Genomic DNA, 23122 nt, shown 5'->3' with positions numbered 1-23122 from the left:
TTATACAGATTCAGACGTGACAGCAGAATCGGAGTGGGCAATTGAAAAAAGCTCACAAAGCCTTCCAAAAAGTAAGAAAACGCAGGTTAGTACCGAAAGTGTAAACTCCAATTGTTTGATTGACACGCAAAGCCTGCCAAACGCTGAAATAGATTCTGACAGTGAAGGCGAGCTGGTTATCGACACGGATGTGAGTGACAGTGAGAATTTGAAAAGCGCATCTCCCACTAAAAACTTTGATCGTTGGCTGAAGAGCCCCACTTTGAAAATCAGGCAGTTTTCAAATCAAAGTGAGCCTGCTAAAAGCATGCAGCCCACTAAACACAACTCTGAGAACTCCAAGTCTGCTAGTTCAATAAAACCTGTCACAAGTAAACATGCAGACAAGACTGATAAGACAGTTTCAAACAAACACTCCAGTCTGAAACAAGGAACGAATGAAGCCCACAAAACTGCTCCTCTACCCATGACGTATGAAATTCATAGAAGGCCTAATTCCGTTGGAATTGTTGCATTTGGTGAGCAATCTGAGAGCTCAAAAATGACTCCAAATTCACAGATGCCAAGTGAGCACTCCACGAAACAAGTGGAAACATCCAACAAAGCTAATCCAGACAGTTCGTTTCTGATCAAGAGAACTGAGTTTTCCAGGCAACAGAGGGGCGCTGCTATGAACTCACAGCTGAAAACAAAGCTGCTAGCTGAGAACAACAGATAATCATAAGTTGTATGTAACACTTTTGAAGCCATAGTTGCCTTAACATTTTGTGTCGCAAGTGGCATAGAATTTGGCTGTAAACTTTAAATTGCAAATTTTAAAGGGTAAATTTTCGATTTAATAGTAATATTAAGGTAAATTTCTTAAGTATTGTGCGCTTTTATAAAATAATTAGGACTTTTTCTTTTATAAACAAATATTCTGGTAAATTTTAACTATGTAACAAATTAACATTTAAAATTATGCTTTTTCGTATATGCCATTGATGTGTCTTGTTATTTTATTTTGACGTAGCTGCTCAAATAAATAACTAATTTGACAATTCTGCCTATAGTGTTCATTTTTTAATAAATTTTCTATGTAATTTTACTTTCTATTGTTTAACAAAGTTACAGCAACATTTTAAATTTGAAGCATGTCTAATGTTCATATTATATAGTTCTTTTTTATAGTTTTCACTATAAGTAATTTGAAATGCATAAAGTTTTCAAGTTAAGCTTAACCCATTTCAAGTAATGCCAAAGGTTAAACATTATAAAAAGGTACTGCTAGCTCATTTTTGCTTTTTTTCTTTCTTTTGCAACTTTTCAAGTACTGCGCTTTAATTAGTTCCAATCTTGAAAAATTTTCAGTACTTTCAAAAAAAATGTTTGAAGTGTTAGTTTAACCTTGTTTTTTACTTCTCTTTTTTGTATAGTAGGTAATTTATTTACACAAGTAACGGTAGATACTTCATTGTTTCGTTTTAAAGTGTCATAAAAAATATATAGATGTTTTTAACATGTTTGTAAACTGTTACTGTGTTTATAATTTGAAAAACTTTTTATTTAGAAATTCATTACACTTAAAAAGTTTTCAGGTGTGTTTTAAGTTTTTTATGCAGAATTTGTAAGAAAATTCTTCAATAGTCAACATGTAGATAATTGCTCATCAAGTGCGATTAAGCTGAAAACACTAATGTTGGATTCGGAAAACGGGTATGTTTTTAATTTAAGCATTTTTAATTTTTAACACATAGAAATGTTATAATTATAAAAAGCTTCTATAAAATAAGCATAACAAATGTTCAAAGACAATTTAATAAAGGGCAATGGGTAGAAAGTATTTTTTACATGTAGATCTTATTTTAAGGGTCTTTAATTTACAGGGTTGCAACAACCTTAGGGCACTAGGTTGAATCAGAATATTTTGAAATAGTTGAAAATCTCAGGACAGCTTAGGATATTTTGAATTTTCTTTTAAACTTCGGCTGACTCAGTATAGTTTTTCGTAACTCAGTTTAAAGATATAAATTTTAAATCTTTTCTATATTTTGAATGAGATTTAGTTGCAATATTTTGTCTTTTATAAACAAATTTTTTTAATAACTTGATTTTTCTAACTTTAAAAAGTTTTAAAAAAAGCTTTTTCTAAGGATCTGAAAAAATAACTTGAGATAACTCCGGACAGTTTAAGGTCACTCAGGTTAGAATTTGGTCACTCATGACAGTTATTATGACTTAAAGAGTGGCAACCATGAACTTAGCTAACAGTTGGCTTTTCACAGTTTTTACAATGAAAATTAATTTTTGAGATGTAAGAGAATAAAATATGACAGTATAAAGGTTACTCATGGAAAGGCTAAGTTAAAATGGTGTAAAAAGACTGTTTCATAAAAATATTATTTCTACAGTTGTTAAACATTTTCTGGTATTTCGTCAGTATAATCTAAATATTTTAATAAAGAATAGTATGGAAGAATTTTTGAACAAAAATTAGTTTTTATTTTTATAATTATAAAATTTTATTTTATTTTCCTCTATTGGTTATAATTCTTATTTCAAGTTCTAACAATAAAACTTTTTCTCATAAATCGGGGAACATTTCCTGAAAATTTAAGGTCAATAACATAAAAGTTAAAAAAGAAGGTAGTTTTATATCCAACAGAAAAGTAATTGTTAAAAATCTATGGTCCATAAATTTGTGTTACTAAAAATAAATGTTTCTTATAAGTTAATTAAAGTTTTTTTGTTCCACCAACTGACTTATAGTTTATACTTACAGCTTTCATTTAAGAGTCTATGTAAAATGTAAACAAATTCCCTTACCCTATACCCTTTTTATTGGGTAAAAAGAATATTATTTTTATATAATGGTTTAATTATGTCAAAACAAAATTACAACTATGAAATACGTTAAAGATGTTTCGATATTTCAATGATTCAATACAAACTTTTCACCTACAAACTTGGCCCTCTTTAGTTTAAATTTTTAACAATGTTATTTTTTAAATAATTTTAAAGTTGCATTCTGCTTTAAGTAGATCAATTATGTAAAACTAAATGACAAACTCTCAATTTGTAAATATTTCCAGGCTTGTTTAAACAATTTAAAAATAGTTGTCTTTACAACTAGTTGTTTACCTTTAATAAAATTTTGTTAATTTTATATAAAAAGTTGTAATTTTTTTAGGTTGGTTTTAGGCCATATAGAGAGTCAAAGAGTTTTTTTAACTAACATTATCCTTATTTTAACATATAGACCAGGGCTTCTTCAGATATTTTTTCAGGTATTTGAAAAAATATTTCCTTTTATTATACATTATCCCATAACTTGTTAACTACCCATTTACGTTTTTGCTTTCTTACTAGTTATCACCCCTGACAGCTAAAAAAAGGAACGATAATCCAAATTTTGGAAAATCTTTGAATAAACTCTTAGACACTTTCAATACAATATAAACATTGAATGATCTATTTAGGTACCGTCACTTTTGTTAAGTTTTTTGATACAAACGTATTGTGTTAAAAACTTAAAGCGAAAATGAAATTTATGAAACGTTTTGTAACAAATCACTAAAGTTGTTATACTTTTTGTGGTAAAAAATAATTAAAGCTGTTTAAAATAAGTATTTAAGTATTTATGACTACAGTTGACAAAAAAGTTTAAAAATATTTTGCAATCATTTTGTCTCGAAAAATTATTTTTACATAATTTATACTAGTTCGTATAATTAAATTATTAACAATTAATAACAAATAAACTGAGAAAGTCCTAAATGAATTGCTTGAAAATTATAGAAGAAATAGGATTTTAATGAAAAAATTATTTTTAAGCTTTTCATTTTCCCCCTTACATTAGGAATCTGTTAAACCTTTTACTTTTAAAAATTCATTATGTTTCAGATGTTACTTTGAATTATTATGGGTGATGTAAAACTCTGTTATCTGTAAAAATTAGCTAATTTTAAACTTCATGCTTTCACTGTTATATAAATTTAAGTAATATTTTTGTAACAACATTGTGAGGACTTTCTATTGCTGTAAATATTAAGCATTTATTCATAACTTAGTTTAAATTATCTTTGAATTTGTAACCTCTTTGAAAGAATATTTACTGATATTTGATCACCAAAGTAATTTTTTCATGCACAATTTTTTGAAGAATCCTTATGACTATAACTAACTATTATTTTTATAATTTGATAACAAACTAAAACTAACAAACAGTAAAATATTTAAAAATAATTTTAACGTTGCTTAAATTTCATTGATAGTTTTAATACTATTTAAAATGTTTGGTTTTTACAAGAATCTAAATAAAGTACATTAGTAAGTTGATTTTATTTTAATTAATATCTGCTTAAAACTGTTTTAAACAATAAATTATGCATATATGGTGTTTAATTAACTCAAACACAGATTTATATTTATATGCCAAAAAAATATTTATATACCATAAGTAGTTAAGAAATGATTTCTATTACTTGACAGTTTGTATAATTAGTAGGCATGAAATAAAAGTCATGTATAAATATAAAAACATCAACTCTACAAACAGTATTTTGTTTACATACTATCTACAATTTAAAACAATATTCATAACAGTTTGATATTAATTCTAAGTAAAACAAATATATGAAAATAATACTTGTATTGGTTTTAAATTCTGTAACCAATATATGTAGTTTATTACTATGTAAAATAAGTTTATTCTATAAGCAGCTTAAATAAATTTAAAACATCAAAGTTTTTATAGAAATTTTCATAAAAATTAACACAGTACACATTTAAATGAATTCTTAATTAAAATGTGATTTGATAATATATGTATTTTGAAATTTTTACAATTTTTTTAAGTAATGTATGATAAACTGATAAGTATAATTGAAAAATACCTCAAAACTAAATTTTTAAGCATTAAACATAGTACCAGTAAGTATTTCAATTAATTTTGTTTACCTCAAATTTTATAATAAAATGAAGTTTTGAATCTAGTTGAATTTTTAATTCATAGACCTTAAAATATCAATAAAAAGTGAGGGAATTAGTCAAACTATAATATTAAACTATAAAACTTTGAAATGAAAATATTTTTCTCTGCCAAGGTTACATAGCATCAACATTGTTTCAAACTAATAAAAATAAAAAGCAGTACTGTTCAATCAATAACTAAAAGTAGTTATTTTAGAGTAAAAGTCCTATGTACTGTAAATGTTTTTTTAAACAAAATATATCAACAATAAATTTAGAAGTAAATAAAACTAAATACTCAACTTAAGTAGGCAAAATTTAAAAACATTTTCTAAGCTGAAAAAGTTTTATAAATAAAATTTTGTAAGTTCATAAACCCAACAAAGAAAACAATAAAGCTGTTTCAAATACAAGTACACAAAACAGGTAAACTTAAATAAGTTAGATACGAGTTAGTAAACAAGTATTTTATTTTAAAATAAAAATCAATTATATAAAAAGCAATCCAATAAATAAGCTTATTGCACTAAACTTTACACTAGATAAACTTTGAGTACGAATCCTATAACTTAAGGGTATTTCACAAATTTTAATGCAAGCACTTCACTTAGACTTTAACTAAGATATTTATGATATTTTATAACAAGTAGAGGGGTTTTATAATAAAGTTATGTAGTAATAAGTACAGCAATAAAAAACACACATTCACTTATGATTGTCAATTAAGGCACATACAATTTTTAAACAATTCACTTCAGATTAGCAACTTCAATAATTTCTTTCAGTTCCATCTGTTCTACAATCTTCCTCTCATATTTTTCATCCAAGTGATTCCCACTTCTTTTCCGGTGTCTTCTCGTGTTGTTTCCCACTCTGTCTTCCCAGTAAACCTGTTTCAGTGAGTTATTTGTTATTAATTTGTATAGTGTGTTAAATTTTGTTGTGTTATTTTAATTTAGCTAGTATTTTTTTAACCTCTAATGGATTGTTGAGGTTCTTCAAGTTACTTAAATTAATCTATAATAATCTATTAAAAAAGATTTTTTTTTTATTATTTAGATAATTTTTAGGAATTTTTTCACTCATAAGTAAGTTGTACAATTTAAAGTATGGATAAACATAATTAGTTTTATTAATTTACACCTAAAATCATGCTAGCTTGTTACTTCTATCATTATACAAACAGAGTGATTTTATTACATTTGTCAATTATATTAACATTAAATTTAATAAAAATACTTTATTACTGTCATCATTATATACTCTGAAAAGAGTAATTTTATAAAATTTAAAAATTATTTTAAGATACTATTTCATAAACATTGCTATCACAGGGTTGCCACTTAATAATCTGGAATCCTGGAAAAACTTGGAGTTTGACAATTTAGGCAGAAAAATACTGGAAAAACCTGGAATTTGGGAAATTTTGAAAAAAACCTGGAATTTAAACAATTTTCACATGTTCAGTTGTAAAATTTCGATTTGACTCAAAAAACTATCATATAAATAGAAACATTTTGTCATCATCAAAAATTGTTTTGATTAAAAAATATATTTAAAATAGCTTTACAGTATTTTTTAAATGTTTTTATACTATTTAAAACAACCTCTTTCCTTAAACTTACTTTAAATTAAAAATAGACCCAAAATTATGTACTTTTAAAAACCTAGAAGAAATTTGGAAAGCCTGAAAAAAAAATGAAAAAACAAGTGGCAACCCGCTATCATCAGATACATACAGCGTAACTTTAATACATTTATTATTTATAAGAAAAAAAATAATAAAATACCTTATTACTGTCATCATACATTCCATACAGTGTAATTTTGTCGCATTTATGAAGTGCCATTATAACTGATATGAATTTTAAAGATGATCTTTTACCGTACCGTTGCATCCATCGTTCATAAGTATATCTGTTTGAAAAAAGTGAAATTTTTCATATAATTAGATACTTTTTATAGTTGTAATAAAAGCATCTGTTGTATTGAAATTATTTGTTACAAATTTAGTAGAAAAAATTATTTTATTTAATACTAATAGCTTGCTTATAGTGTGCCAAATAATAACTTATGTTTGTATGTTGTATAATAGTCTATATAAAGATTTTATTTAAGAAGAGTTATTTTTGATTTTTTAATATATTACGTTTGTGTTTGTATTTTACTTCTTATATACAAATTTATTAATCACTATTTAGTTATAGTATTGGTTGTAATTATTATAAAAACTTACAGCTAGTTTCTACTTATATTCATGCTTTATATTTTTATATCAAAGCCAGTATTTTTTTCTTAATTTTGACCCCATATAGCCTTAAATAATAAAATATTGCGAATTATACACAGTATTGTACTTTTGATAATAATAAAATGTTTGTTATTAAAACATTATTCATAGTAATATCTACATATACTAACCTCACAAAAGCAGGGTGTATGAATTGCACTTTTTCTTCATCATAGTTATTTTTGTTGCTCATTAAAACATCTGATAAACTTATCATGTCATCCGGTTGATAAGGTAATAATATTAATAGTGAATCTGTTGATAAAAGTAATTTATAAGTAAAAAGTAGATATGTATTCACAAATACTGTGGTGAAACTTGGTAATAAATTTTAATGTGAAGATTTAGTACTTTTGTCAAATTATTATGTCATGTGGTTAAATGTTCATTATTTATACTTGATTATTGTTTTTTTTTGTTTAAGTTTGTGTTTTGTATTATTTAAAATTATTTTTCTTAATTATTTGTTAAAATATGTCATTTTGTTAACTATCATAATTACTCCTAAATTTTCAAAATTTTACTTTTTTTAAACTTAAATAAATATCAAGAAAGCTAAAATTGTATACTAATCATTTGAAAAGTAGAAAACATTGCTGAAACCATTGTTTCATAAGTGGATGAAGCGACGAACAAGTTTACTGATTCATAACTATAATCAAAAAGTTTAGTTATTTAAAAAAAACTAAGAACGAAACTATAAAATTATTAAATAATTTTGAGCTTTTTTTCTTTGAAAAAATGTAAAGAATAATGAGCTCAACTTGCTTTAATACCTACTATAAATTAAATTTTAAGACACTTAATAAGTTTAATAATTAATAAAATGATTTTAAATAGTAAGCTTCTATAAGTATAAAAACGTATGTATAAAAATTACCTTAATACTTTTTTGGTTAATAGCTTACAGTTATTATGTTTCCTTTGTTTTTAAAACAAGCTTGTATGAAAACTTATAAATTAAAAAATAAAATGTTTTTGTCGGCGATATATATATAATAATTTTAAACATTAGCAACAATTTTAAACGAAAAATACAAAACCCACCCTTCTGAGTAGTTGTTGAGATGTAATCTTGTGCGGTTATTATTCTTACATCAGTTTTCTTACCAACATCTTTTTCATAATTGTTAGTCGGATCGGCTCCTAACCTGATCACTACTTTGTGACTGTCTATTTGCTGTGAATTAAGTTGTATATGTAATGAAATGTAAAGTTTTGGGACTAATGTTTAGCTTAGAGTTTAATATATTGTAGTCTTAGTGATTTATAAACTGTCATATCATTATCCTGAAGTTGTCTTTTCTCTTTAGAAGTAGCTTTTGTTATTACGTAACAAAAGAGTAAATTTTAATTTTATTTGTCTAATCCGAAAATTTTATAATAAAAATGTTTTACGTCTCCTAAAACATACTTTTTCATAAATAAGTTGTTACTGCCTACTTCTTGTAAATATCTTGTTATAAAAACTTTTTAAACCTGTAAGAATAATCAATATACGTTTAAGATTTTCATAGTTTTGTACAAAAAATGTCTTTATAGTTTTGTAGCTAGGTATTTAGTCTTTTTTTGTACTACTTCCTAAGTTTGTTTATTTTTTAGCAACTTGTAGTTTGACTAGAGTTAATGAATTGTAGCAAAATACTGGATCTATCTTATTTTAACTTTTTTAATATTACAAATTCCCATTTTGCTACCATGTACAAGAGTTAACAACAATCTTCAACTTATTATAATTATAATACAAAAATTAAAATAACAAATATTTACATTTCCCATTTTACTGTCATGAAGTTCATAGGAATCTCCAACTATTGCGCATTCAAAACAGCCTTTTGTATTTGACTTTAAAGTTTCTATTTTGTCGTCTCTGGGCATCCCATGCTCGTATAACTTGTCGAACACCTTTAGAATATAAAGTTATTAGTTTAGTGTTGATGTGTTTTCAGGTCTTTCCTTATAAGCATTCATAATACTTGCTTGGCATACATACAAAATTAACAAAAAAATTTTAGCTTTTTTTAACCTCAATTTGTCAAAGGCATAGTTGGTTTAGTTTGATAACAAATATAATAAAGATTTTTTTAACTTGTGGCTGTAACAACTTCTGTTTTTAACACCTCAAGTTTTCTGACAATATTTTTCGCAATATTTAGAAAAGCAAATTTTAATGTAAGTAAATGAGATATGTATGTTTTATGGATGTCTTATATATTTCTGTTTTTATAAATTTGGTAATTAATAAACTTTACCGCAACATCTACAATAACAACCGCATCCGAGACAACCTACGACCGGTTTCGTCCTAAATAGGACTCTTCAGGCAGGAATAGTCGCGAGAAAATGCTGTTGTAATCTTAACCAAGCGGGCTTAAGTACGAAGTACTGAAGCGACTGTTTGTGGGTAAAGTTGAAAAAATTGACACAGCTAAATCATTCACAGCCCAACGTCTCAGACATTGTCAGCTTAATGTGAGGTTATAGTCTGCGCTCGTTTGATCAGTTTTAATCAGTAGTTATTACGGCTATGGTTATTACGCTTATTATTCTGAGAGAAACATCTCAACTCTGTTGATGATGACCGTAAAAACTACTTTATAAATTTTAAAGTTTTTATTTGTTATATTATTTTACTTAAGGTTGTACTTCGAGTTTCGTAAGATTAGATCAAAAATACTTGAAAACTGTAGCTCAACATTTGTACAAATAAATTTTTTTTTTGAAGTTTGTGTTTTCCATAATGGCCCCTTAAAAAACGTCCAACTTTCATCGCTTATATCTCAAAAATTAATTTAAATTTTAAATACTTTAAAAAGCAACTGGTACCGTAATTATTAAAATAAAAATAAGACTAGAAAAATTATTTATCTGTAGACTTGATAGTTATTAAAAGTATAAATAAAACAAACCTGATTGTTGTCAACGTTTTCACCACCTTGTAATACCCACCATGCTAGTAAATTGTAATTAATTTTATGGTGTTGCTTGTCCCACAGTGTTGCCACATTTTTCTCCATTCGCGCCATAATCCACCTTCTAACTGGCCCTGGTAAGTTGGGCCTGAAGTTAAGAATTTTTTATTATACTTTTTTTTCTGGTAAATATGTATATATTTATTTATAAATTATTTTTGTTAAAGAAAATATGTTAGTGTTCTGAAATTTGGTTGCACGACTATTCAAATTTAAACAATTCAAATTCCGACAATTCAAATTCTTAGTTAAAATATGAAAGAGCCACAACTATATAAGTAATGTATAGTTGTCAAATATAAAAAGTATATATGTAGGTTCTATTGATATCAACAAGCCATTTTTTTCTTTATGTAAAATATTAAGTATTTTTCGAGATATGGCTTAAATAAAGTAAAAAACACAGTTATTTTTAGTATTTTTAAAATATATTAAGAATTATTGAAGATTTTGCAAAAAAGAAAAAGAGGCTTGTAGATTTAAATAATATCAACATATATATTTTTTATTTTTTTCAAATTTATATTACTTTTTGAGAAATAGTCTTTTAAATATTTTTTTAAGAATTTGAATTGTCGGAGTTTGAATTGTCCAAATTTGAATTGTCATGTAACCCTGAAATTTAGCATCTAATTATAGTTATTTTGGTCTGTTGAAGAATTAAATACGATCACTGTGTAGGTGTTACTAATTTAAAAATATTTATAATGTGACATCGAAGTTTTTAATTGTTTGATACAAACAATTGTTCATTTTGGCCTTTTGAAATATTTATATGGCTCCTAAAGTAAAAAATCTTTATTTATATGGTTCAATAAACTTTAGGTTTCTAATTTATAAGTTTAATTACCTAACGGGTAGGTATTTGAGCTGGGTAGGAGTCAAATATGCACGAAGGGACACTTTTGCACGAAGGGTCTCTTTGCACGAGTTGAATTTTTTTTTTTACTTTTTTTTTCATTTTTACTATCACTGTTACCCCTTACCCTTTTTTTTTTTCTTTTCGTTTTTTTTACTTATGTTGTTTTTGATTCATTTTTTACTGTTTATATATATTTATAGTTTTATGTTAATTCTTAGAGCTTTTTGAGACTCCGTAGATCTCTTCTTAAATTTATTTGAGAGCAGTGAAACGCCGTTAGTTGAAATAAAGTTTTAACACAAGAACATCTGTGGTATTTATAGTTTTATATATTAGTAGTTTTTATAAGTTGTTATATGTATTTTATTTATATTATCACTGTTACCCCTAACCCTCGGACGGTAACTTATTTTTTCTATTTTATTTTTATAGTGTTTTTTTTTTTCTACTCTCGTGCAAAAATGACCCTTCGTGCATATTTGACCTTTCGTGCAAAAATGTTTTCGTGCATATTTGACCCGTTCCTATTTAAACTTTATAAAGTTATGTTTGCTAACAAGTTTTTGATTCTGTACCTTAATAGATACAAAACACTATCTGTTTTAAAGTGTTTTTTTTTTTTTTTTTTGAGAAGTTATTCATATTGACAGTAATGTTTAGAAATGAGTATAACAAACAATTTAAAATTGATATAATACCAATTAAGTATGCTTTTTTTTTTAAACCTTGCACACTTTTTTTGAATAGTAGAAAAACTGTAAGACAAGTTTGAATATGAGAAGTATATTTGGACTACAGAAAAGTAATTCTAATATATTATAATGCAAGATTTTCCAAATTTGTTTAGTAATAGCTCACTTAGGAAAAATATAAAAGTAATCGCCTCTTTACTAGCTAATATATTTACGTTTTCGCACCCTTACTAGTTGTTATTGCCCCTGATAGCCAAAATTATGTTGTTATAGTATGTAAACATACCCACTAAGTACCAAGTTTGTGTAAATTGTTGTTTGCTTTAAATAAGAAATAAAAGTATAAAAAATTGTTTGAATTTTAACAATTGATCGCACAATTTAAAAGTACTTTATTAGTAAAACTTTTAACTAAGATAAAATAACAAGTAAACTTGGCGAAGAAAATTGATAATTAATTAGAAATATATCAATTTAACAAAATTAGGTTTTTTAATGTTATGCGAACAGTTTCCATCTTTATAAACAGAATTTTTTAACACATTATTTTTCAAATTTAGAATAGTTTCTAGCAATAAATAAAAAAAATCAATTATGGGAAATCCTTTTGCTTACTTAAAAATTCACAAACTGTTCCTTGTAGGTACCTAATAAAGTTCCCAACAAATTTTTCTGTTATAATGAAATATACAAGCTTATAAACTGTTTTTTATGTCAAAACATGTTTGTTCTAATATTGATTATCATAAAATAAGCTCTCCTACATTAACTGGTTTTTTTACTCAAAAAGTATCTAAGTAGTAGAGACTAAAGTCATTCTATACTATAATATTAAAAAAACAACTAAGTAATTTTGTTGAGGTCTGTAGGTAACTTGCATAAATCAATTAATTACCACACAATTTTGTAAAGTAACCAATTACTTTTTTTTAAAACAGTTTAAGGTATAAATACTTGTTTCTTAATTATATAAATTTTTCTTATTTCAAAATAAAAAAAATACTTTACACAAGTATATTAGAATCATTCAAGCAAGTACATTATAATTGAAAGTTATTATAATAATTTTCAAGGTTTTACATTACTTTAATCAGGTAATATATTTAAAAGCAAATTAATTGAAACCATATTAATTTATGTTGAGACCACTAACTTGTAAAAATTAATTAACACAACAAAAAAACCGACTTAATTTTTACAAATGTAAAACATAAAATTCTTAAAAAGTTTTATTTACTTATTTTTAATATTCCACAAAAAAACCTGCAATTAGCCTGTTGACTTCCATAATCAACTTGTACAAATTTTAAACCGTTTTGTTCATCTAATTGGGCGAACTGGTCTTTACTGATGTAATTGTTACTTGTCATTGATAGAATGTTCCAATATAATACAAACGTCATGAATGCAAAACAACACAGTACTAATTTCACCTTGCTTGTTTTCAGTATGTTGTAATTAACCATGTTTCTGTTGTTACTGTTAAAAATTGTTCAATTGAAAATTAAATTCTGTATTAAGTATTGGTTTACTTGTTCGTAGTATATTGTTATTAACCATATTCTGTTGTTACTGTTGAATAGTTCAAATATAAACAATTTTTTTCTTATTTAATTGCTTCGTTGTAGTTTGTTGTAATTTACCATATTTCTATTGTTACTTATGGTATTTTTGAGTTTACTATAGTTCTACTTTAATCTAAAGTTGTTAAGTAATCTTTATTTAATGTTTTAGTTTTGTTCCTCTGATTAACAAGTAGTTATCTAATGTTTACAATTGTTGTTGGCACGTGTTGTATTTCTCATGTTTTAGAATTTTATATTACTGTTTATTATGTTATTATTATTGTTTACTTTACATTATACATGCTTCTGTTTTTACAGTTGATAAATTACATCTACTGTTTAAAAAAAAATATTTCCAGGTCAGTTTTGTAGCTTTTATTTGGAATCAACAGGGTTCGTGCGCGTCAGGCTAAATCAGTTTTGAAAAAAGTTGAAAAACGCCAGGCCAAATCAGTTTTTTTATTTAAAAATTTGAGAATCTCAGTTTTTCTCAGTTCAAATGCTTAAAAATTTTTGATTAAAAAAAATTGAGAAATCTTTTTAAGATCAAATTGAGATGTGAATTTATTTCTAAATAAAGATTTTGTTATTTAAGACAAAATCAGTCAGTATTTGTAAAAATAAATACTAAAAACCTTTTGTTTGATCTCTAATAATTTTTTAATAATCTTTATTATTTTGTTTCGAGAAGATTATATACGTCATAATTATAAAAATTCATAAAAAAGTACAGTTTAAACTTTACAGTTTAGTTCAACAACTTAGCTGTTTGTTTAAATTTGTTTACATCAGCTATGTTTTTCAGAGCTTAGTTGGTTGAACTGTTTTGATTTCTAATTTAAACGCTTTATACCAAATACTTTTAGATTAAAACTGTTAGGAGTTTATTCATATATTTATTGTTTGTTTTAAGTTATTAGAGATATTCACAACACTAAAACTTAGTTTTAAGATATAAGTACTAAGTTTTGTGGGAGTACAAATTTTAGGTAGAATTCATTTTTCTTTACAAGAACAAAAAATAAAAGTTTTTTTTTTAATTTAAATTGTAAGCTTTTTAAATCTGAAACGACATCAACAATCACTGTATTTTTTTAGAGTTAAGGATTTATAGTTATGTATCAGTTTTAAGTATTAGTCAAAATACTATAATAAACATTTTTTACTTATTTTGATACTCGTGTAAACACTCGTGTAAAACTCGACAATGCACGTTGTTTTATTATAAATCTTCTGGTTATAATGTTTTTACTTAGTGGTTAATTAAATTGAACAATTGTGTATAGTAATATATATTACATTTTTACACTAGTGATAGATTAGATGTAACTCTTATTTTAAAACTTATCATTGAATTTGTTATGTTAAGGGCATAGGGGGGGTCAATCACCTTTTTCACAATTTAGTCTTATTTTATTGAGTTGTAACTAAGCTATGAGTTGCTTTTTGAAGTTTTTTAAAGCTCAAAATATTTTTGAGATAAAGCTGGTTGAAGTCGGAGACTACAATAGTACTAATCAAGACCCCTAATACCTAAAATGACTTCTAAAGGGGATTTCCTTACTTTGAAAAAATGTCAGGCTAAACTGGTCTCAGTCAGGCTAAATAAAAAAAATTTCGCGCACGAACCCTGTGCTTGAAAACTTTTGACTACAAAAAATTGAGAACTCTTTTTAAGATCAAACTGAAATGTGAATTTCTTTTTAAATAAAGATTTAGTTATTAAAGACAAAATCAGTTAGTATTTATAAAAATAAATGCTTAAAATTTTTTGTTGAATCTCTAAAACAGTTTTAAGAATCTTCCTTAATTAGTTTTGAGTAGGTTATATACTTCATAATTATAAAAATTTTAAAAAAATACTGTTTAAACATAACAGTTTAGTTCAACAACTTAGCTGTTTGTTTGAATTTGTTTACATCAGCTAAGTTTTTCAGAGCTTAGTTGGTTGAACGGTTTTAATTTCTGATTTAACGGCTTTATACCAAATATTTTTTAGATTAAAACTCTTAGCAGCTTATTCATATATTTTACTGTTTGTTTACATTTATTAGAGATATTCACAACACTAAAACTTAGCTTTAAGGTATAAGTACTAAGTTTTGTGGAAATACAAATTTTAGGTGCAATTTATTTTTCTTTACAAGAACAAAATATTAAAGGTTTTTTTAATTTAAGTGTAAGCTTTTTAAATCTGATCAAAAGGTCAATCACCTTTTTCACAGTTCAGTCTTATTTTATTGAGTTGTAACTAAGCATGAGTTGCTTTTTGCAGATTTTAAATCTCAAAATATTTTTAGATAAAACTGGTTGAAGTCAGAGACTACAATAGTACTAATCAATACCCTCAATACCTAAAATGAATTCTAAAAAGGAATTTTCCTAATTTTGAAAAAATGTCAGGCTAAATTGGTCTCAGTCAGAGTAAATGAAAAAAAATTTGCGCACGAACCCTGAATTAAGTTTGTATAGTTATATTGAAAAGGCTTTTTTTTTTGAATTAAAATATCATTTAATAACTTTTGTTTTTTAGTTTGTTTGACCAAACATTAGCAATTTATAAATAAATTTCATTTTTGTAATTTATTCATGTTATATATAAACTTGTTCATAAATGTTTTGTGGTTAAAAACACATTTATTATTATTGTTTGATTAAGTATTTTTTGTATGTTTTTGCGTTTTATTTGTGGTGTTTTTATTTTATTTTTCAAATTGAAATAATGTAGTTATAAAGATTTTTAAGTTCACTGTGCTTAATTTATTAACATCCAATATTATTATTAGGTTGTTCTTAATGGTTTTAGGTGTTTTTTTTCTATAAATTTAATTAATTTCTTATATAACTTTTGACTAAAAATCAGATGTAGTACATAGTGCTATTGTTATTACTGAATCTATTTTAATTTTTTTAAACTAAGTTCTATTTAAGTTGCTAATGTTAGTTAATGATATTTTTGTGTGAAATATAAAATTTGATTTAGTTGGTTTTAACTTTTCGTGATCTACTTTTGTTGTATTATTACTGTGTAGTATAATTGTGATTATAGTAATTTGTAAATTTTGTTGTTGCTATTTAATGTAAACGAATAGTTTGTTGTATATGCTTTAAAGTATTTTGGTTGCCAAGTTTGTTTATAGTTTTGTTTATTTTGCTATTCTATGATTTTCACGTAAAGCATTTAGCTATTATTTAACTCCATTGCGTCTGTTTTGTTTAATTGTTTGTTTTAAGTTTATTAAAAGTTTGCTTTTATTATTTAGGTGTCAATCTAAATAAATCAAATTAAACTTATTCTATTTTAAAGTTTTTTACTTTTATGTTTTTTTGTTCTGTAATGTAAACAGTATAAGTTAGACTTTTATTGTTTTCAAATCTAAGTGTTGTCAAATCAATATTATTTAGCTTGTTCTTAAATGTTTTTAAGTGATAGATTTGTTCAAAATAACTTATAAAATTTTTATATAATTTAAATATTTTATTTTGTTTAAACAAAAAAGTTTCTGTAAGAATGATAAATAAAACTTAGCTCAAGTGTAAATTTTATTGTTTCTAAATTCAAACAACAATTACATAATGTTCTAAAACTAACTTTGGTATGACTAAAGTAATAAATCCGTCAGAACTACTTGATACCATTATAAAAATATCTGAAAAATATATAACTTTATTTAGAACATTAGAAGTACTGCTAGATAACATAAAAAAACGGAAAATACACAAAATACAGAAATTAAATGTATTTGTTTATAACAGTATTTAAGCTACTTGATGAATTATAAAGTATTTTAAATATATAAGAATACTAGGTTAATTAAGATATTTAAAACCATAATAGGTATCTTAGTTTTGTATTTGTATTTCATATATTTTTGTAACACTATAGGTTTAAAAATAATATAAAAATTTAACTTATTTCTTCGCTTTAAGTTCTATAATTAATTTCTATTTTCGTAAAAAAAAAACTTGTTTAAATAGTTACTACTATTTTTTATAATTTTTTTGGTATAAAGTTTAAATTGCTTTCTTTGACATTTTATTAATTTAAATAAAACGTTTTTGTTCTATATTAGGGATTTCTAAAATGCTAAAAGTTTTCACATTTTTTTAATAGATAACTATGATTTTATGTTTGGTTAAAAAAGTAGAACTTAACACTTAAACTATTTAAAATTTCTTAAATCGAGGGTAAATTTTGTTTTTCAAAATAAAACACATTATTTCTTTTGTGTTAAAACCACTTCTCTAAAGTATTAAAATTTTATCTGCATATCTATGTCATTTTTTTTTTCATTCAAGTTCAAATTTATTATCATTTTAGTAGTTAAATATAATTATCACATGATTGTCAATTCTATATTTAGCTTTTGACAAGTGTTTCTTTTAATAAAAATATCATTTTTTTATCGTCATATGATAGCTTTAGAATAAACTCATTTCCACTACAAAAATACTATAAAAAAGTTTTTTTTTTTGACTTCAAGTTTTTAATATAATAATTCTTATCTAAACTTATTCATATTTACACTACAAACATACTAAACAAAATAAAAACTTTTTCATATGTTCAAGCTATTTCTTATCAGTTCTTATCTATGGATTTTTATAAAATAAAGTATATTTTTAGTTTATTTTAAACTTGTAAATATAATCTCATTAAATCATTCACTAAATTCTCAAATTAAAAAAATTTTTTGAAAAATAATTAGAAAAGAAACTTTTACACTTAAGTATATACTCAATGAATTTTTATTTTTTACTGAAAATAATTTACTTATATTTCAATTATTTAAACACTAAAGAATAAAGTTCATACATTTTTAAACCAACTTTAATCAATTACAAATCAAAATGACTTCACTTATGCATGAAACAAAACAAAGTTAATTAGTAACTTGCAAATCAAGTTGTTTACAATCATAGCGGTAACAAAGTCCATACTTAAAGATTTGTTTGATAATTACTACATGTGCTTTTTGTAAACTAGTAAGAATGTTTATTTTTTTTAAATAGTCAATTTTCAGTCTTTTGTTAAAAACATTATTTCATTTTTACTTAATTATTTTCTAAATGAAGTTGTACAGTTTGTTGACCTATTACTATTATATTAAACCTTTTTAAGCATATTATAGTTTAACTTATTATAGTTTCTGTTTTTAATAATTTTTTGCATATTCATATGTAATAGTTGTACTGCATTCGTCATAATATAAAATTTTTTATAGTTTTGATTCTAAATCGAATAGTTATAGGTGTAGACTTAAATGGAGTGGAGTACAGATTCATGGAGTATTCTCTTCACCACATTAGGGGTATTGGTAATATCTGCAACATCGAAAAACAAATTCATAGGTGACAGAAGGGTGAATTACATGAATTGTGTTCAACGTTTAAAAAAAATATTTTTAAAACTTAGGTGATTAACGGCTAAGAATTTTTTTAATATTTTCTGATAGTTGAATTTCTGAAAGTTTCTTTTATGTTTTAAAGTAATTCTTTTTGCTAGAACTTGATTATATCTAAAATATAATTGATTAAACATTTGTTTTATTATATTCAATATGATTTCAGTTACTTTCAAATTACGCTACAAGATAAACGATATATATTACGTTTGCAGCTTTTAGACATTTTTTAACTAAAATAAATATATATATATATATTATGTCCTCTTATTTTTTATGATGTTACTTTATTGAATTTCCTTTACTTTTTGCAAATAAGCTTGTTTTAATGCTTTAAAGTATAATTTCAAAAAATTTTATTTTATTTAAACAAGTAATGTTTGTAAATAAAATATTGGCTGTAAGTTCTTTCTCATAGTAGCCATAGATATGACAACGATTTGTGTTCTCTTAGTTCGTAAAATATAAGTAAATCATATACAAGTTTACTTATTTATGCTATTTTTTGTTTTATCGGATAAAATATATTTTTATTCTATTTCATAAGATTTTTTTTAATAATCTGTTTCGTTTATTTACTTACTATGCATCTTTTAGATTCGAATACAACTGATGAGCCATTGTCATAAAAATAATTAAAACTTTGAGTAAATGTTATTTACAATTAGATCAAATATATAGCACAGAAAAAAAATCATAGTTTGCTTATTTTTTTTAATGATAACATTGTTTTTGATAGCTTTTTCGAATACCAATAGCTTTTCAAAAACTTAGTTGCATACTTAATAGTTTTGTTGTATATTTTAAAAACATTCGTCAAATAATTTTTATGGTAATTAGCATAAAAATATGATCTTTTTTTTAATCTGATTTAATATGACTCATATAAAATGTTTTTAAGTAGAACTTATTTTTTATAGCTTTTTAAGAACTTCCTTTAATTTAGATAATTGGTATGGTTTATTAATTTCAAAAGTATCATGACTACTTTAATTAAAATTGTTATTACTGTTAACATCAATATTAGACTGTTATTTTTAGATCTTGTGATAAGCTTGTAACATATCTTGTTGTTAGCATATAAAAATTTTTGCTGAACTCAATTTCAACTCAGAAAATTTTAAATACATCTTATATATTGTATAAATACATCTAAAACAATACACTATCATATATGTGTTTTTTTAAATTATATGTTTATCAAAATTGTAATGTATTGTAGGTTTTATAATTTTTTCAAGTTTTCAAAGTTTTAATAAAGTTAACTAACAACTGGTTTTAAACTTGATATTGTGTTCAATGAATCACAAATACATTTTAAATCAAACTCAAGTTGTTTTAATATAAACATTTTGCTAAGTAGTTAAAGTTTTTTTAAAGTTGATATTTTAAAAACTTATTTATAAGTTCAAATGTTAATTATTTTCAATTTAGAGCTTTCATCTATTTGAACCAAAGTTTATTTTGTTTAATATTTTCATAATTTTATTGTCATTTACATTTAATACAATTCAAAATAAGTTATTTAATCTTAAACATAAATTATATATGAATCTTATAAAGAAAGGTCTGGATTTCAAATAATTCTTACTAATTATAATAAGTTGCAAGAGTTATTCCTTTGGAATAGATTTTTTGTTACTGTTATGCTCAAATATACTTCTTTAACATTTTAAAAATTTAATTTCAAAAATTTCAGATTATTGTGACTAGAACAAAGATAAGATAAAAAAAGAACATGATAATGTAAATTAAACTAAAAAGGAATAATTTAATATTGATCCTAACTTTTTACCCCTGGTATAAATTATCCCTGCCTTCAAAGAACATTTTGGTCTTTTTTAGATTGAAAAAGCCAGTTTAGTTTAAAAAGTCATTTTACTAATTAAAAAATTTAAAAGCTATCAATAACATTGACCTTAGCAAGAGAGATAATCAGATATAAAAGAGTTTTGTAAGTTTTTCATAACTAAAAAACTTATTATGTGTAGTTTTTTTTTAGGTTTTGTTAAATTTTCTTCACAAATATTATCTTTTTAATTATATCTTACTTTAATACTACTTTTTTTTAATTTGAGTCCAGTAGTAATAACTTTATATGTACTGTTTAAGTAGGTTAAAAGCAAACTTTTAAAGTTAAGTGTCCCTTAAAAATTAATTTTTCAATAAAACTTAACCCAATATATTGTGAAATATATTTACATAAATTTTTTGCATTTGTTTGATATCATCTAAAAAAATTTGAATGCCTAAACTGTAATAGTTTTTTTATTACTTATGCTACTTAATCTTATCAAGTTTAGGGTTCTATGAAACTTATATACTTTATGGTTTTCTTACAAAATATGTGCTAGATTTTTGTTAAGTTGAAAAACCCAAGATCTGTTTTTATAAAATTTAATGCAGTTCTTTTTAACCTAAGGCATATCCTTATTTTTTGTTAGTTGTAGTGGTTTTTTTTACTTAAAGCAAAGCTTCAATTAAAGTAGTTTAATTTTATTTTCTAGTTGTAGTTCAACTTTTTATTAAATTTTCAGAAACTTTTAGTCGGTCATGAAGATTTTATTGAAAAGTCAAACTAAAGTATTTGAGCTTTTTAAAAGTTTTTGTAAGTAAACTACTTTGTTTAATTAGTCATAGTTTTAAAGTTTAGACAATATTAAATACTTTTAGTATAAGTACCTTATAATTACAAACTTTTTAATTGGATAATACCTTTTTTATTAAAAAGGATTTGATTTAAATAACAACCCTCTCTAGAAACAATAAGTCAGTTAAATATAAATGGTTATAGTTTATTATTTATCTTCTCATTAAATGCTAAGAAAAATAATTAGAATTTTATTAGAAAAACCTAAAATTCAGATACGTTATAAAAAACAGCCAGTTTATAAAAACTTTTTACTTTGTTTATGATCTATAAATTTAATTGTTATTTAACTACTAATAGTTTAATAAACCAAGTATTCCAAATATGCTTTTGTCTTTAATCTTTTGTAAGGAAGTATATTAAAATTTTAACTCTATATATAAACAACTGATAATATTTTAATAACATACAATTTTTCAGTAAACGCGACTTAAGTAATCTAATATCAGTCGATATTTAAGTTTTGATATAAATAATACAATGATATTTTCAAATATTTTAGCACTTATTTAATACAAGGTTAAAGTTTAATTATAGTTTTATAAAACTTAATATTTTAAGTCGAAGTAGTTTTGAGCTAAAAAGCTTAAAGCTATGTAAATGGCTTTTATTTAATACAACTCAAGATTAAACATTAAGTTTTTTATATAACCATAGAAATAAATAGTATTTTAATTCTCCAATATTGTGGTGGTGGAGAATAATTATATATTTTTTTGGCTTTAAAAAACCATAAAAAAGATTTTTTAATATGATTTATACTTTTTTAATACAAGATAAGATTTAAAATCAATAATACTTTATTATAGTACAATTTCAAATATAACTTACATTTTAAGCAATCTTTCTTTACAATTCACCTAAAAACTAAACATGAACTTTAAAAGTCTAAATTTAAAAAGTGAGTATATATTACAATTGAATTTTTCATAAGTTTAGACTTGTAAAATGTAATATGGTATATAACAATAAATCTTAAGCATTTTTTATGCAAATGACAATTCAATTATTTTTTAACTTTCCTTTTCTACAAAAACGATAGCAGGCACTTATGAAAACAATAGTTACGAACATAACTAAATTATCGAGACTGTTAATAAGTAAACTAAGATCAACAAAAAGTATGTTTTTAGTATATGAAACAATACTTTTTTATACTTCAAACAGTTATTTGGCAAGCTAAACCCAAAAAAAAAACATTAAAGACTATATATACTTGTTCTATTTTTACAAGTTAGAGACTAATAATAGCTTTTTTAATAATCAATTTTATACTATTTATAAACAACATTGCTACATGAACAGGGCTCATACCAAACATCATTGAGGAGAAATACACAATGGACACATACAAAATATTAAAAGAACACGAAAACCAAAAAGTTTTGATGCTTAAAACCACAACTGATGAGAAAAAGAATCTGTTGGGAGAAATAGAATACAAATTACAAGATTTCCAGCAGGGCGAAATAGAAAACTGTGGAACGACAGCTGCTTTCGCGGCTTTGTCACAGAGACCGGAATTCAATGAGGAAATAAAACCGAAAGTTGCTCCTAACGGGGACAATTTGGAGCTGCAGTTTAAAATGTACACCAAAGGTAAGCAGGTTACCGTGTCGACCGACGACTTGCTGCCTACTACACTGAAGAAGGTGTTTTGGACTACAACAAGCTGTACGCCAGGTCGAAACGGGACGACAAGCTGTGCCTGGCGTCATTCTTCGAAAAGATCTTCG

General features: G+C 24.4%; 1 protein-coding gene across 1 annotated transcript; it reads right to left on the bottom strand.

Moving 5' to 3' along the window:
- Positions 1-6205: 6205 nt before the first annotated feature.
- Positions 6206-13136, bottom strand: LOC145842040 (CMP-N-acetylneuraminate-beta-galactosamide-alpha-2,3-sialyltransferase 1-like). The gene is made up of 7 exons (XM_082949401.1): positions 13030-13136; positions 10150-10300; positions 9011-9145; positions 8288-8420; positions 7372-7495; positions 6741-6867; positions 6206-6214 (listed from the first exon to the last, which is right to left on the bottom strand). The coding sequence occupies exons 1-7, from the start codon at positions 13134-13136 to the stop codon at positions 6206-6208; spliced, it is 786 nt and encodes a 261-aa protein (XP_082805527.1).
- Between the last annotated feature and the right edge of the window lie 9986 nt (positions 13137-23122).

Source organism: Thalia democratica, chromosome 1, assembly GCF_965202585.1.
Source record: "Thalia democratica chromosome 1, ktThaDemo2.hap1.1, whole genome shotgun sequence".
NCBI lineage: Eukaryota > Metazoa > Chordata > Thaliacea > Salpida > Salpidae > Thalia > Thalia democratica.
The sequence above is the reverse complement of the archived record's forward strand: the minus strand, read 5'-3'. Positions and strand labels throughout refer to the sequence as shown.

Bases quoted from the DNA above. Each gene is read 5' to 3' on its own strand.
- LOC145842040 (XM_082949401.1), bottom strand. From the start codon at position 13,136: ATGACAAGTAACAATTACATCAGTAAAGACCAGTTCGCCCAATTAGAT. The intron at 9,146-10,149 runs GTTTGTTTTATT...TATATTCTAAAG, and splicing joins AAAACGTTGACAACAATCAG to GTGTTCGACAAGTTATACGA. The intron at 8,421-9,010 runs GTAAATATTTGT...CTTAATTCACAG, and splicing joins ATGACAGTAAAATGGGAAAT to CAAATAGACAGTCACAAAGT.